The sequence below is a fragment of the Lepidothrix coronata genome, unplaced genomic scaffold, assembly GCF_001604755.1.
Source record: "Lepidothrix coronata isolate B3197 unplaced genomic scaffold, Lepidothrix_coronata-1.0 Scaffold187, whole genome shotgun sequence".
In the NCBI taxonomy this organism is placed as follows: domain Eukaryota; kingdom Metazoa; phylum Chordata; class Aves; order Passeriformes; family Pipridae; genus Lepidothrix; species Lepidothrix coronata.
The window spans coordinates 1,056,108-1,069,158 of NW_016690367.1; the positions used below are offsets into that span (position 1 = coordinate 1,056,108).

A 13,051-nucleotide genomic window follows, 5' to 3' on the forward strand; every position below is an offset into this window, starting at 1 on the left:
CCACGGCCAAATTCCGGGGGGATTCATTCCGATCCTGGCGTACCCCAAGTGCGCAAAAGGCTGGGAGCGCCGGGATGTCTCTGCGGGATCCCCCCTACTTTGTGTCGCCCCCCCTTCCCCCTCCCCGGCTGCGTCGCTTTGGGGGTGTGTGTGTGTAATTTTTAGGGTGCTGTCGCCCCGTCAGCGCCGGGTTTGGGGTGTCCTCGCGGCGGGGGGAGCGGATTTCTTGGCGTGGAGGAGGGAAAAGGGGGGGAGGAAGGGAGCGGGAATGCTCCGGAGCGCGATGATTTCATGGTGAAAAGGGCCCACACCGGGTGCTTTATTGAAAGAAAAGCTAAAAGGAGCAGGAGAAGAAGCGGGAGCTGGGATTATCCCACCTCGGCGAGCCCCCCGAAATGATACAAAGCCTTCCCAAGTCCCCCGGGAGGAGGTGACCGTGTCGTGTCCCCCCCTCCCCTCACAGCTCAGCCATTGCTCCCCGCAACCTTTCCCCCTTTCCCTGGAACGGATCGTTAATCCCACGGGATTTGCCCATGCTGCAAATACCTGTGGAGGTCCCCGCGGCTCGGGGTGTGGGGGGGTGTGTGTTCAAAAGCAGCTGTGCCCCCACCCCAAAAATAAAAATCCCCCTCCCCCTTGGGCTCGGGTTTGGTTTGATATATTTATTTTTTTTCCTGAAATAAGTCAGTACAGGTGGCAGGATGTGAGGGATGGAGTGGAAAGGGCCGGATTCAGCCCGGCTGCCGCGGGGCAGGGAGGGCGAGCGTGGGGGTCCCGGTGTCCCAGGGGGGACAACACCGGCCTTTTGGGAGGAATTTCTTGTGTTTTGGAAGCTGGAGGCTGCCTGGAAGCGCTGGCTGCGGGGAAGGGATTTGGACGGGAGAGGGAAGAAACGGAGACGTGGCAGAGCGCCCAAGGCAGCTACAAAGGGAAGGGCTCTTCCCCAGGGGTCATCTGGATTCGCTTTCAGACGGGGCTGGGGTATAAATCCCGGCTCCCTGGGATCTTCGGAGACCCTCAGGATCCTTCAGGAGCGAGGGAGGCTGGGGGACCTGGCTGGCTGTGCTCAGGCTCGGCGCAATGTGGGAGCAGGAGCTCAGGGATGGCTTTAATTCACTGGTTTTTGGAGATGCTTCAAGCCAAGCCCCCAGCCCGGGCACCCACATGGCCCAGCGTGCCATGGCAGCGATCTCAGGGAGCTCTGGAGCTGGAGAGGAAATCCAGATGGATGCTTAAGAGGAAGAAGGGATTCTGGCTTCTCAAACGGGCTCTGGGATCCACTTCCCACCTCGTCCCCAGGGCCGTGCCCGGAATGGGGAGACAGCCCAGTGACATTTAGTGATTCTACTCTTACCCAGGTGCCAACTCTCCTGACGCCCCAGTTCGTGCTCCCGGATGGGCAGAGGGTCCGGGATGGGCAGGGACAGGCAGGGATGGGCAGTGTGGTCCTGCTCTGGCCATTGGTCACATGAAGAAGGTGCCAAAACCCTCTCCCTGGAGTCCCCATGGCCACAGTGACACCCCATCCTGAGCTGTGATGTCCCGGATTTGGGGGTTTTTGAGATAAACGAGTGTTCTAAATTGGAGCTGGCAGATTTGGGTGGACATCAGGGTCTGCAGCTGATGGAAGGAGCCTGGCCCAGCCACCCCCACCTACTCTGTGCCTCAGTTTACCCCCTCACTCACCACAGGGACCTGCCACGGAGCCAGACAGTGCTGGGGGCTGCGGGATGGGCCACGAACGGGGCTGTGTACGCAGGGAAATGGGGGGGAAATTAGGGGACACTGCTGGGAATGGGCACCCAAAACAGGGCAGCGAGCCCCCCCTCCCTCGAGCCCTGTCACCAGGAGACCGGATCCTGCCCTGGGGAATGTGTGGCTGTTTGTGCAGAGGATTAGTCCCAGGGACCCCCGTGCCCGAGGCAGGGACAGTGTGTCCCATCCCAACGAGCCTGAGGCAGCACCCGGCACTGCTGGTTGTCATCGGGGACCAGAGTGAACACAGAGGGGCATTCCCGTGTTCCAGAGCACCCAGAGGAGGGAGAGGAGCGCTCCCATCCCTCTGATCCATGACAGGAACCGTGGCCAGGCTTCTCAGCTACCGCCTGTGCCTCAGTTTCCCCACATCTCCTCCCATCCCAAGCCCAGCCAGGAGCAGAGCCATGAATCCCTCAGCACTGACAAGAGCCAGAGGGAACCACGTATTCCCGTGGGGAATCAGAGCTGCTTCTCCAGGGCGAACCCTGGGCACCTCCATGTCCCTGCAGGGGAGAGGCCAGGACACTCGGAGCATCCCCGGGTGGTACCCGGAGGGGGGCCGGGGGGTCCCACAGGCCCGGGGGGCGTTGGGCGGGCGGCAGCCGCTGTTCCCAGCGCCGGGATTCCCCGCAGCTGCTTCCTGCCGTCCTATCTCACGGGCACATCTGGGGGAGCCGGGAGCGGCCGCCCCGCCGGCGCTTCCTGCGCTGCCCCCCCGGCCCCGGCCGCCGTTCTCACGGCCTCCCCCCAGGGCCAGCCGGAGCCCCCCACTTCCCCTCCCCACGCCTGACACCACAGCAGCCCCCCCCGTGTCCCATCTGCACCCCTGGGGGGTCTTACCCCCCCCTTGACCCTTTGGGGCATCCCCAGTGTTCTGGGGGGAGTGGAGCATCACACCTCCATGTCACCCCAACAGGGTGACCAGCTCATGCCATGTGACCCCCCCCCCGTCCCCCAGGCCCTATGGGGGTCCATGGGCACATGTGGGTGCCCCCGGTGGGGTGGGTGCTGAGGTGGTGTGGGGATGCACCTCCACTTTGGCGCTCAGCCCCCCCCTCCCTGCTCCTCCCCCTTCTCTCTCCACCCTTTTGATTCCTCCCTCCCCAAATTGCATCCCTCATTTCCCCTACAAAAGGAGGAGGAGGAGGATGGCGCTGGAGGGTGTGAAGGCTGCAGGTGTGAGCATCCCTCCCCCCCGGTCGCTGCAGGTGTGGGGACACTGGGGTGACTCAGAGGAGCCCGGGCCCCGCTGTCACCGCTGGGGTGATGAGTGAGGCACCTCCTGCCTCCCACGATATCCTCCCGGGGCCGGGGTGCGGCGGCGGGGGGGGCAGCGGGCACCCAGACCTGGCACCGCCCTCGCCACAGCCCCCCCCACACGTGGGGAGCTCCCACCTGGAGAGGGGAAACTGAGGCACGGGGGGAAGAGGAGCCCAGCCTGGGTTTTGTGGGGGCTTTGCAGGTCCCTGGAGGGGGTTTTGCTGTTCCCTGCTCTTCCCCCCCAAATCCCTCCCTTTCTCAGCCCCCCTCCAAATTCCTCCCCCCAGGTCCTGCCACGCTGCAGGATGTGGCTTTGCCAGGCTGCCTCATTACACCCAGAGACCGTTACAACTCATCACACCCCCCACCCTGCGCTGCCCAGCCCCAAATCGCACCAGCCCCAGCAACCCCTCACCCCAGAAAACCCGACACACCCCTCCAACACCCTAAACACCCCCAGACCCTCCCCAAAACCCAGAACACGAGCCTCTGGCCCAGCCATTCATCCCCACTAGCCCCAGAAACCCACATCCCTCGGCGTTGCACGGAACAAACCCCCCCCATGGAAAAACATGGAGGGGGGGGGGAGTAGAGATGTTTTATCTCAGCCCCCATCGGCCCCTAATAAGGCAGGTTTATTTTTAGTGGAGGTGAAAGCCGGAGCCACCAGCTCAAGAGCTTTTTCCACTCACATCTGCATTTGTACAATTTGGGTTTCCTGTCGTGGTTTCGGCGCTTTTCAAACCTGCCCGAATTGTTATTTTCTTCACTCCGGTGAAGAAGCCCCACAGATCCTTCCCTCCCCTGGTATAAATATCCCACCGACATCCCCTCTGCGACTCCCTGCTCATCCAGCCCCTGCTGCCCCGATTTCTTGGAATGGGATCCGAGCACCCCCCCGGCATTGGGATGCTGGTGGAAGTTCAGGCTGGACCAAGTCATTCCTGGATTTGTGTCTTTCCAGCCCTGGATTGTGCCTTTCCAGCCCTGGATTGTGCCTTTCCAGCCCCAGCATGGGATGAGAAGCCGTTTTGCAGACCCTGAGTGGGGAAACTGAGGCAGGGGTGGGTGTCAGTGCTGGGGACCCCCAACCTGGTCACCCCCAGGGTTGTGTGGCCACGCTGGGGTTAAGCTGGAGACGTGTCAGGAAGAAAAGTGGGGAACAAAAGGGTTGTGCCCTCCCTCTGCTGGGAACCCGGTACATGGGGATGGGCTGAGCCCGGCCCGACTCATCCCAGCTGTGCTGGGGGACGGGGTGGGTCGGGGGGGGACAGCTGGGTGTCCCCCCACTTCCTCTGACACACAGTTTCCATCTGCCCGGAGCAGGTGCCAGGTGAGGGGCAGCAGGGGGGTCAGGGAGGGCCCCCTCATCTCCTCTCCTCGAGCCACATCCCTGCAGGGCTCTGCAGGAAAGGGGAGACATTTGGGTTTTCCCCCCGGTACATCCCAGTGCTCCTCCAAACCCACGGGAGCTGTGGCTGCGCAATCCAAGGACCCTTGGGAGTGGCCAAGCTGGGGGTTCCCATTCCCAAAGCCCAGCACTGTGACTGTCCCTGCCTCAGTTTTCCCACTCAGAGTCTGAAAAGCAGCTTCTCTTGCACTTGCTGGGGATGAAAACCACAATCCAGGGCTGGATTGATGTGGTCCAGCCCAAACCTCCACCAGCTTCTCCATCCTTTGGCCCCTCTCCTTGTCCCATCAGTGGCTGGGGAGGGGAGTCCGGGGGGTCCCAGGGGAACAACCCACAAATCCTGACATTTGGGCACCCCCATCCCAGCCATCCCCTGTCATGAAACCCCACCACGTGTGCCCACGGCCTCTCCAGGACCATTCCATGGGATGAGGAGGATGCTGGGGCGTGAGGCTGAAGGCCAGAGTGCCTTGTCCCCTGTCCCTGTGCCCAACTCCCTCTGCAGGGCCGGGTGCTGTGGCAGCTGCGGGGCCAGGTGCAGGAAGCCGACCTGCACTCGCTTTCTCTCTGCTTTTAGTTTTTCACTCTCGGGTGACCCCGGGGAACTTCACTTTCTGCAAAAACGTCCCTCTGTGTGTCATCTCCTGTGGAGCTGGGGACAAGCCCCATGCCCCATACCGAGCTCAGCCCCATGGGGACGTGATGGCACCTTGTGTGCCCCCATCCCTGGAGCTGTGGGGGCAGCCAGCACCCAGTGGGGACACAGGGGCGGGAGGTCACGGCACGTGGCACCTGTGCATGCACGTATGTGAGTTGTATGTGAGTTGTATGGCCCCGCGCACGTATGTAGGTGTGTGTAGGTGGCCCGTACGTCCCTGAGCGCGCCCACGCTCGTCCCCTCTGTCCCCGTGTGCCGCCCACACCCGTGCGGGCCGCGGGGGCCGTGTTTGGGGTGCGCGCGTACCGTATGTACGGCTCGTACCGTAAGTACCGTATAGGCGCGCACCCGCTGCGCCGCTGCTGCCCCCTGGCGGGTGGGAGGCAGCGCGGCCCCGCAGCGCCACCTGGCGGGAGAGCGGGGAACTGCAGCCCGGACACACGGACAGACGGGACAGACGGACACGGGGACACGGATACAGGGATACAGGGACACACGGAGACACGGACAGATGGACAGGACAGACGGACACGGGGACACACGGACAGGACAGACGGGACAGACGGACACGGGGACACGGATACAGGGATACAGGGACACACGGACAGATGGACAGGACAGACGGACACGGGGACACAGATAACGAGGATACAGGGATACAGGGACAGGACACACGGACACGGGAACACGGATACAGGGATACAGGGACACACGGACACACGGACAGATGGACAGGACAGACGGACACGGGGACACGGATAACGAGGATACAGGGATACAGGGACACACGGACAGATGGACAGGACAGACAGACACGAGGACACGGATAACGAGGATACAGGGATACAGGGACAGGACACACGGACACAGGGACACAGGGATACAGGGACACAGGGATACAGGGATACAGGGGCACACGGACACACGGACAGGACAGACGGACATGGGGACATGGATACGAGGATACAGGGATACAGGGACAGGACACACGGACACGGGGACATAGGGATACAGGGATACAGGGACACACGGACACACGGACAGGACAGACAGACACGGGGACACGGGGACACAGGCATACAGGGATACAGGGACACACGGACACACAGATAGGACACACGGACACGGGGGCACACGGACAGGACAGATGGACACGGGGATACAGGGACATGGATACGAGGATACAGGGATACAGGGACAGGACACACGGACACAGGGGCACAGGGATACAGGGACACACGGACACAGACAGGACACAAGGACACAGGGATATGAGGATGCAGGGATACAGGGACACGGACACACAGGCACATGGACACATGGACTGTGGACACTTGGACACAGCATCCACGGACACAGGGACATGGACACAGGGTCACATGGACAGGACACACGGACACAGGGGCACAGGGACATGGACACAGGGTCACAGACACATGGACATGGACAGAGGGACACGGACTTACAGACGCAGACCTGCCTATACACACACGGACACACGGACATGGATACACGGACACACAGACACAGGCACAGCCCCCCCCCCAACCAGCACCCAGTGACCCCCCAGAGCCCCCCAGGAAAAGCCAGGACAGGGTGGGGGTCACAGGGCTTTAACTGGGGGACAGTGGGGTGCTATGGGGTGGCAGCGACACGTGGGGCCAGCAATGCCAGGGACACGGGGACAGCCCAGGGGACACGGGGTGGCCCCTCAGCGTGTGATGGGGCAGGTGACCCCGGTGCCCTTCATGGCACAGGAGGCCCCGGGCACCTTGTGCAGGTACTGCTGGTGACGGTCCTCGGCGTAGTAGAAGTCACGGGCCGGCTCGATGGCGGTGGTGATGTCCCCACGCCGCTGTGTCCCCAGCTCCTAGGACAGTCCCATGGCGGGGGGAGCCTGGAGGGACCCCCCATCCCACTGCCCCGCACGTGGCACAGCCAGGGCAGGGGCTTGTCCCATGTCCCGGGGCTGGGGGAGGTGGTTGGTGTCCCCAGGGGTGTCACAGTGCCCCCAGGGTGGGGCCAGGTGTTCCCAGGGGGGCCACAGTGATCCCTGTGTGTGTCCCGGTGTCCCCAGGGGTGCTCTTGGTATCCCCAGGGGAGTCCTGATGTCCACAGGGGGGTCCCAGAGTCCCCAGAGTCCTCCTAGTGTGACCAGGAGGGATCCCAGTGTCCCGGGGGGGGTGTCTCTGTGTCCCACGGGTGTGTCCTGGTGTCCCCAGGAGGGTCGTGGTGCCCTCAGGGAGGGCCTTGGCGTCCTTATGGGGGCTCCTGGTGTCCCCAGGGAGGGTCCCAGTGTTCCCAGGGTGGGTCCCAGTGCCCCCATGGGTGTCCTGGTGTCCAGAGGGGGGATCTCAGTGTTCCCAAGAGGGGTCCCAGTGTCCCTGGGGGCGTTTCCACTGTCACCAGAGGTGTCCCAGTGTCCTGGAGGGGTCCCAGTGTCCCCAAGGTGGTTCCCAGTGGCCCTGGGGGGATCTCTGTGTCCCCAGGGCATCCCAGTGTCCCCAGTACCTGCTGGTACAGGTCCCTGCTCCGGAGGGCAGTTTCCTGCTGCCGGGTGCCCAGGGTGTAGATGACGGAGCGGTACTGGGTGCCCACGTCCTCCTGCTGCCTCATGCCTGGGGGGCAGCCCCCACGGGGGGGTTATGGGGCACCCCCAGACCCCACCAGGCACTGCCTTCCCCCCTGATGGGGAAACTGAGGCATGGGGGGCAAGGCAGGGGGATCCTGCTAAAGGGGTCGGTGAGGGAAGTCACTGCAAGACCCCCCAGCACCAAACTGGGGAGATGCCAAGGACCTTCTGCTGGAGCCTGTTTGGGGTTAAACCCTCCAAAACTGGGGCTGCCCCAGGTGCTGCCCCCCCGCAGCCAGCACCAAGGGGTGCAAATGCCAAGACCCTCCTGTTGGAGCCCATTTGGGGTTAAGCCCCCCCAGACTCCCCCGTGCCCAGGCCAGGGGCTCATCCCTACCTTGAGTGGGGTCGTGGTTCTCCCAGAAAATTTTGAGGAGCTCCTCGTAGCTGATTTTCTGGGGGTCAAAGACCACCCTCACCACCTCGGCGTGCCCCGTCAGCCCTGCGAGCAGAGCCAGCCCTGCTGCAGCCCCTCGGCGTGGCCTCCTGCCCCCCAACCTCCCCCTGCCCCGGGATGGAGGCAGGGATTGGGATAGGGAGGGGCACCAGCATCCTCTCACGCCCCGGGACCCCCTTCCCCAGGTGCCTGGTGGAGGTGGGATCCCCAAAGCTATCCCACACTGGGATGAATCCCCAGCTGGACATGGCAGCCGGGATAACATTCCCTGCAGACAGTTAATCCTCTGCAGAACGTCTGTCCAGCTAAGCCAGGGCTGTCTGTCCAAGCTGGGGGGTTTGAGGAGCTGGGGTGGGGGACAGGGGGGTCATTGTCCAACAGACACCAGAGAGCATCCCATGGGATCCAGGCCAGGGCAAGGGGCTGTGGGACACCCTGAGGTGCTGGATGGGGATGTCACCCATTGTGGGGGACACTGGGGGTCCCCGTGGCAGCAGGGGAGGGGGAGCCCCCGGTTACCTGTGCGAACCTCTTCGTAGGTGGGGTTGGGGGTGAAGCCTCCTGCGAACCCCACCTGGGTGGAGAAGACCCCTGGCGTGTTCCAGAAGAGCTGCTCGGCCCCCCAGAAGCAGCCCATGCCTGTGGGGGGACAGGCAGGGAGGGTGAGCGGGGCTGGGGGGCTCGGGGCTGCTGGGACCGCCCTCCCCCGGCACGGCAGGAGCCACTCACCGAAAATCGCCGTCTCCATCTCCGCCGGGAACGGCGGGACTGTGGCATTCCCGGTGACAGCGTGGGTGGCTGGGGGGGGACACGGGGTCAGGACCCCCCAGCCCACCCCAAATTGAAGCCAACTCCACCCTGTGTGTCCCCCTAAAAGCAGGCACTGACCCTGTCCCCGTCCCCTCCAGCTCCTGGGGACGCTGGAACCCTCCCCATGAGACATTATCACCCTCTGGGGACACCAGGACCCCTTCTGGCCCATCTGCCCACTGGCCTGTGTCCTCTCATGGCCACCCTGACCCCAAACGGGTCCCTGTGGGCATCTCGAGGCTGTCACTGGCACCCTCCAACACCAACACCCCAGAGCAGCCCCCCAAAACCACAAGGGTGTCCCATGGGTGGGTCCTGGTGTCCCCAAGAGGGTCCCAGTATCCCCAGGGAGAGTCTTCGTGTCCCCAGAGTGGGTCCCACTATCCCCAGGGGTGATCTTGGTGTTCCCAGGGGAATCCCAGCGTCACTGGGGGGTCTGCTGTCCCCAGGATGGGCCACAATGTCTCTAGAGGGGGTCCTGGTGACCCTTCAGGGATCCCAGTGTCATCAAGAAGGGTCCCTGTGTCCCCGGGGTGATTCGGGTGTCACCAGGGGATCCCAGTGTCCCCAGGGGGGTCTCCGTGTCCCGTGAGGGTGTCCCAGTGTCCCCAGCGCTGATGCCCTCAGAGCAGCCCCCCAAAAACCTCGGGGGGGGGGGGGGGGCTCAAGGTACCACCCCCTCCCTGCCCCCAGTACCTGTCACTGTCATCCTCTGTGCTCTGCCTGGCAGAGCCTCGCCGGGGCTGGGGAGCCCCCCTGCACCCCGCATGGCCCTCCGGAGAGGGGCTGTCCCACCCTCCAAACTGGGAGCTGGACGCTGCAGGTGCTGGCAGAGGCACTGGGAGCACTGGGAGCACTGGGAGGGAGGAGGGTGCGGGAGGCAGAGCCCGGCCCGGAGCGGAGTCACCGCGGGGGGCACAGGAGGGGCCGTCACAGGGACACAGGGACACAGGGACAGGGTGCACAGCCCCGGGGAACCCCCCAGTGGGACCCCCGCGGGTGTCAGAGCGTGTCCGGGGACAGGGCAGTGGCCCCCGCCCGGGGAGTGACCGCAGGGGACACGGGCAGAGTCCCGGAGTGTCCCAACAGCCCGTCAATCGTTAAACAGCCCGAGGGTCACCCCGGGACGGCTCCGGCCCCCCCCGGCCGGGCCCCACCGGCGTCTCCCCAAAAACAGGAGTGGGGATGCAGGCCCTGCCAAAAGCCTCCAAAAAACCAGGAGTGAGGCTCCAGATCCCCGTGGCTGAGTCCCAGCAAAGCCCCCCCAAACCAGGATTAGGGTCTGGGCCCCCCCGGCCGTCCTGGACCCCAGGGCAGCACTCGGCTGAAGGGATGCAAGCCCGGGGCGCCCCTAAATCCCCCTCCCCAGCCCACAGAGCCCCATTCCGGGTCATCCCTCTCCAGGAGAGGGTGCTGCTGCCTTTGGAGGCGCCGGAGTGGGATCGGGGAACACAGACGGGACGTCTTGGATGGAGGGAGGGGGCGAAATCTCATCACCTTCGTTTGTGGGGGAAGAGGAGAAGGAGAACAAGGATCAGCTTGGCCACATTAACATCCTTTTCCCAACTGTTTGGTCCTTCCGAGGATGCTTTTCGCTGCTTTCCCTGCACGGAGCGACGTCCAGCTCTATCCTGCAGAGCAATTCCTCCTGGATAACGCTGTCACCGCTGAGGGTTTGCTGCTCTCAGTGTCCCTGCTGTCCCCCAAGGCTGCCAGAATCCCTCCATCCGGGCTGGATGAGCCCTGTTCCCATTTGCTGCCTCCTCATCCTCATCCTCCCACGGGTCCTGTGCCCCCCAACCACCCTGCATCCCCCAGGAATGGTGAACACAGCTGTGCTGGGTTAATGGCTGGACTTCATGACCTCAGAGGGCTTTCCTAACCTAAAGGATTCCATGATTCTGTCAGGAATTTCCTTTTCCCAAGCAAACACACTGGTGCTGAGCCACAGCACCAAACCTGCCCCCCCACAACCCCCTGCCTGGAGTTTCTTGCCTCCAAGGCTCAGCTGAGCTGTTCCCTTTCAGGGATTTGGGGTGTTTGCAAAGTTTGGAAAACCCCAAATCAGCCCCTGCACGAGCCCCTGCAAAGGCCCAGCCTGGGTTTACATAACTCCAGGGATTTATGCAATTTTGGGAAGCACAGCAGCAAAGCAGCTTTTCCTTTCCCTTTCCCCATGAACCCCCCACCCCCAAATATTTTTACGTTTTTCTTTTCCAAGGAAATCACAGTAATAAACACCTTTTTGCTCTTACCTGTGCCCCATTCACAGTGAGATGACACTCTGTGCTTTTGGGGTCTTCAGTCACAATTACAGGTGGATTTTTCCCCCCTTATCCTGCAGTTTTCCACACACAGCCCTGCTGAAAGCAAACCTAGAAAATTCCCAGGTTTTGTCCCAGTTTAGACCAAAACAGGACCAGATCCAGACTGAAGCAGGGGAAATTCAAGCAGCAGCTTGTCCCAGCTTGGAGGACAAGGATATGACCAGTGGATAAAGTTGTTTTTTCCTTAAATAAAAATAATTGCAGGCACCACACCTGCAGCTGAAGTATCGTGGTTTTCACATCCCATCTTCCTCTTCCTCTCACGTCTCTCGGGTTGTCACTTGAAGACCAAAAAGGGGAAGAAACTGCCTGACCAACAGTGAAACCAGCACACAAACACCTGCAGGCACAGCCCAAAACCCCTTTCTCCAGCTTTTATTTTTTTACTTACAACTAAAATTCTCTCAAAAGACAAATTGTTAAAAAACTGTGGGCTTTTAATCAAGTTGAGTGTCTGCCCTTCCCTCCTCCAGCTTTGCAACAACGTGGGTTTTACCTCCCTCTGAAAGCACACGGGGACACCAGTGAGGAATTTGGGGGTTTGGCCACCTCAAAGAGAGACTGAAAGTATTGAAGAATTAAGAAAAGTTCTTTTGGAGAGAGCAAGTGACATCATAGAATTACAGACTGGTTTGGGTTGCAAGGAACCTTAAAGACCACCTAATCCAACATGCAGGGACAACCTTCCACCAGCCCAGGTTGCTCCAAGCCCTGTCCAACCTGACCTTTAATTTAATATAAAATATCCCAGGAAAATCTAAATGGCCACAGAACTGCTTTGACACCTGCAGAAAACACCAGCCCGGGTCTTTGCCTGACACCTCCCGGAATATTTTGGAACTGAGTTTTCTTTGTTTGCTGTTCAAAAGGAACGATTAACAATAAAAAAAATAACAACTGAGCTGATTTTTCAGTGAGTGCAGCAACAGAGGGTGCAGGAGCATCCCCATCCTGCGTGGGAGCAGGGAAATGGGAATGCCAGGAGCACCAGGAGCACTTTCTGCCCGAGCAGGTGGCTGGATCCAGATGTTTCCCAGCTGTGATTTAATAACTGGGATACTTTCAATACCCTCAAGGACACCCACTGACCACACCAGGAGACACCAGTGATGCTCAACAGGATTTCACGTTTATTACTGAGAAGTGATTAATGGTGAAAAGAAAGGCAACGCCCATTCCTCGTTGGCTTAACAAGAAACTGAAACAAAGTCACTACACATTTTTTTTTTACAATTATTTCTTCCTTGGTTTGTTTTTTTTTTTTTTGGTGCTTTTTTTTTCTTTTTTTTTTCTTTTTCCTTGTCCAAAATTATTAATTTTTCCTGTAAACGAAACGAGTTTTTTTAACCACTGTTCTCAGCTTTCAAAAAAAAAAAAAAAAATCAAATTCATCCAGACTTAATCTGTATAATGCACAAGAACAGAACATTTCTTAGGACTCCTAGTACTTGACTTTCGAGTAACAAAGGGCTGGAGAAAAATGAACCACCTTTAAGACACAACTTCGTGGATAATTTCTGTTTAATTCTTCTTAGGCCAAAAAACTCCCAACTTCCTTGGAGAATTCATCCTTTTCCAGGCTGGGGAGGAGGGAGAAAGAAAAAATATAAAATAAAAATGACTCCACTCTCCAGGGGTGGATGTTACAACTCTTGGTGTTTTCCAAGTGCAAATGTCAAAACCAGGGGGAAGGAGGCGCGAGGGGGTGGAAGGAAGGGAGGCTGCAGGGTTTAAAAATTAGAGAGGAAAAAAAAAAAAAAAAAGGCATATGCCACTTATGGACTTGAAAATCCCCCCC

At 60.2% G+C, this 13,051-nt stretch overlaps 2 protein-coding genes across 3 annotated transcripts in view; both read right to left on the reverse strand.

The window, feature by feature from the left end:
* Positions 1-6,664: 6,664 nt before the first annotated feature.
* LOC108505238 (peptide methionine sulfoxide reductase MsrA 1-like) lies at positions 6,665-9,784 on the reverse strand. 2 transcript variants are annotated; one of them, XM_017831065.1, is made up of 6 exons: positions 9,623-9,782; positions 8,846-8,914; positions 8,636-8,755; positions 8,057-8,161; positions 7,599-7,705; positions 6,670-6,957 (listed from the first exon to the last, which is right to left on the reverse strand). In XM_017831065.1, exons 1-6 carry the CDS (start codon positions 9,693-9,695, stop codon positions 6,799-6,801), a joined length of 633 nt encoding a protein of 210 aa, XP_017686554.1. In that variant the 5' UTR covers positions 9,696-9,782; the 3' UTR covers positions 6,670-6,798. The 2 variants fall into 2 exon arrangements, with proteins under 2 accessions (XP_017686555.1, XP_017686554.1); XM_017831066.1 differs by lacking the exon at positions 8,846-8,914 and having other exon boundaries at positions 6,665-6,957; positions 9,623-9,784.
* The window catches only part of YTHDF2 (YTH N6-methyladenosine RNA binding protein 2), a 25,303-nt gene continuing 19,587 nt past the window's right edge, over positions 7,336-13,051 (reverse strand). Inside the window, exon 6 of the mRNA XM_017831050.1 lies at positions 7,336-7,345. The gene's annotated coding sequence lies outside the window, so the exon portion shown is untranslated. The remainder of the gene's footprint in view (positions 7,346-13,051) is intronic.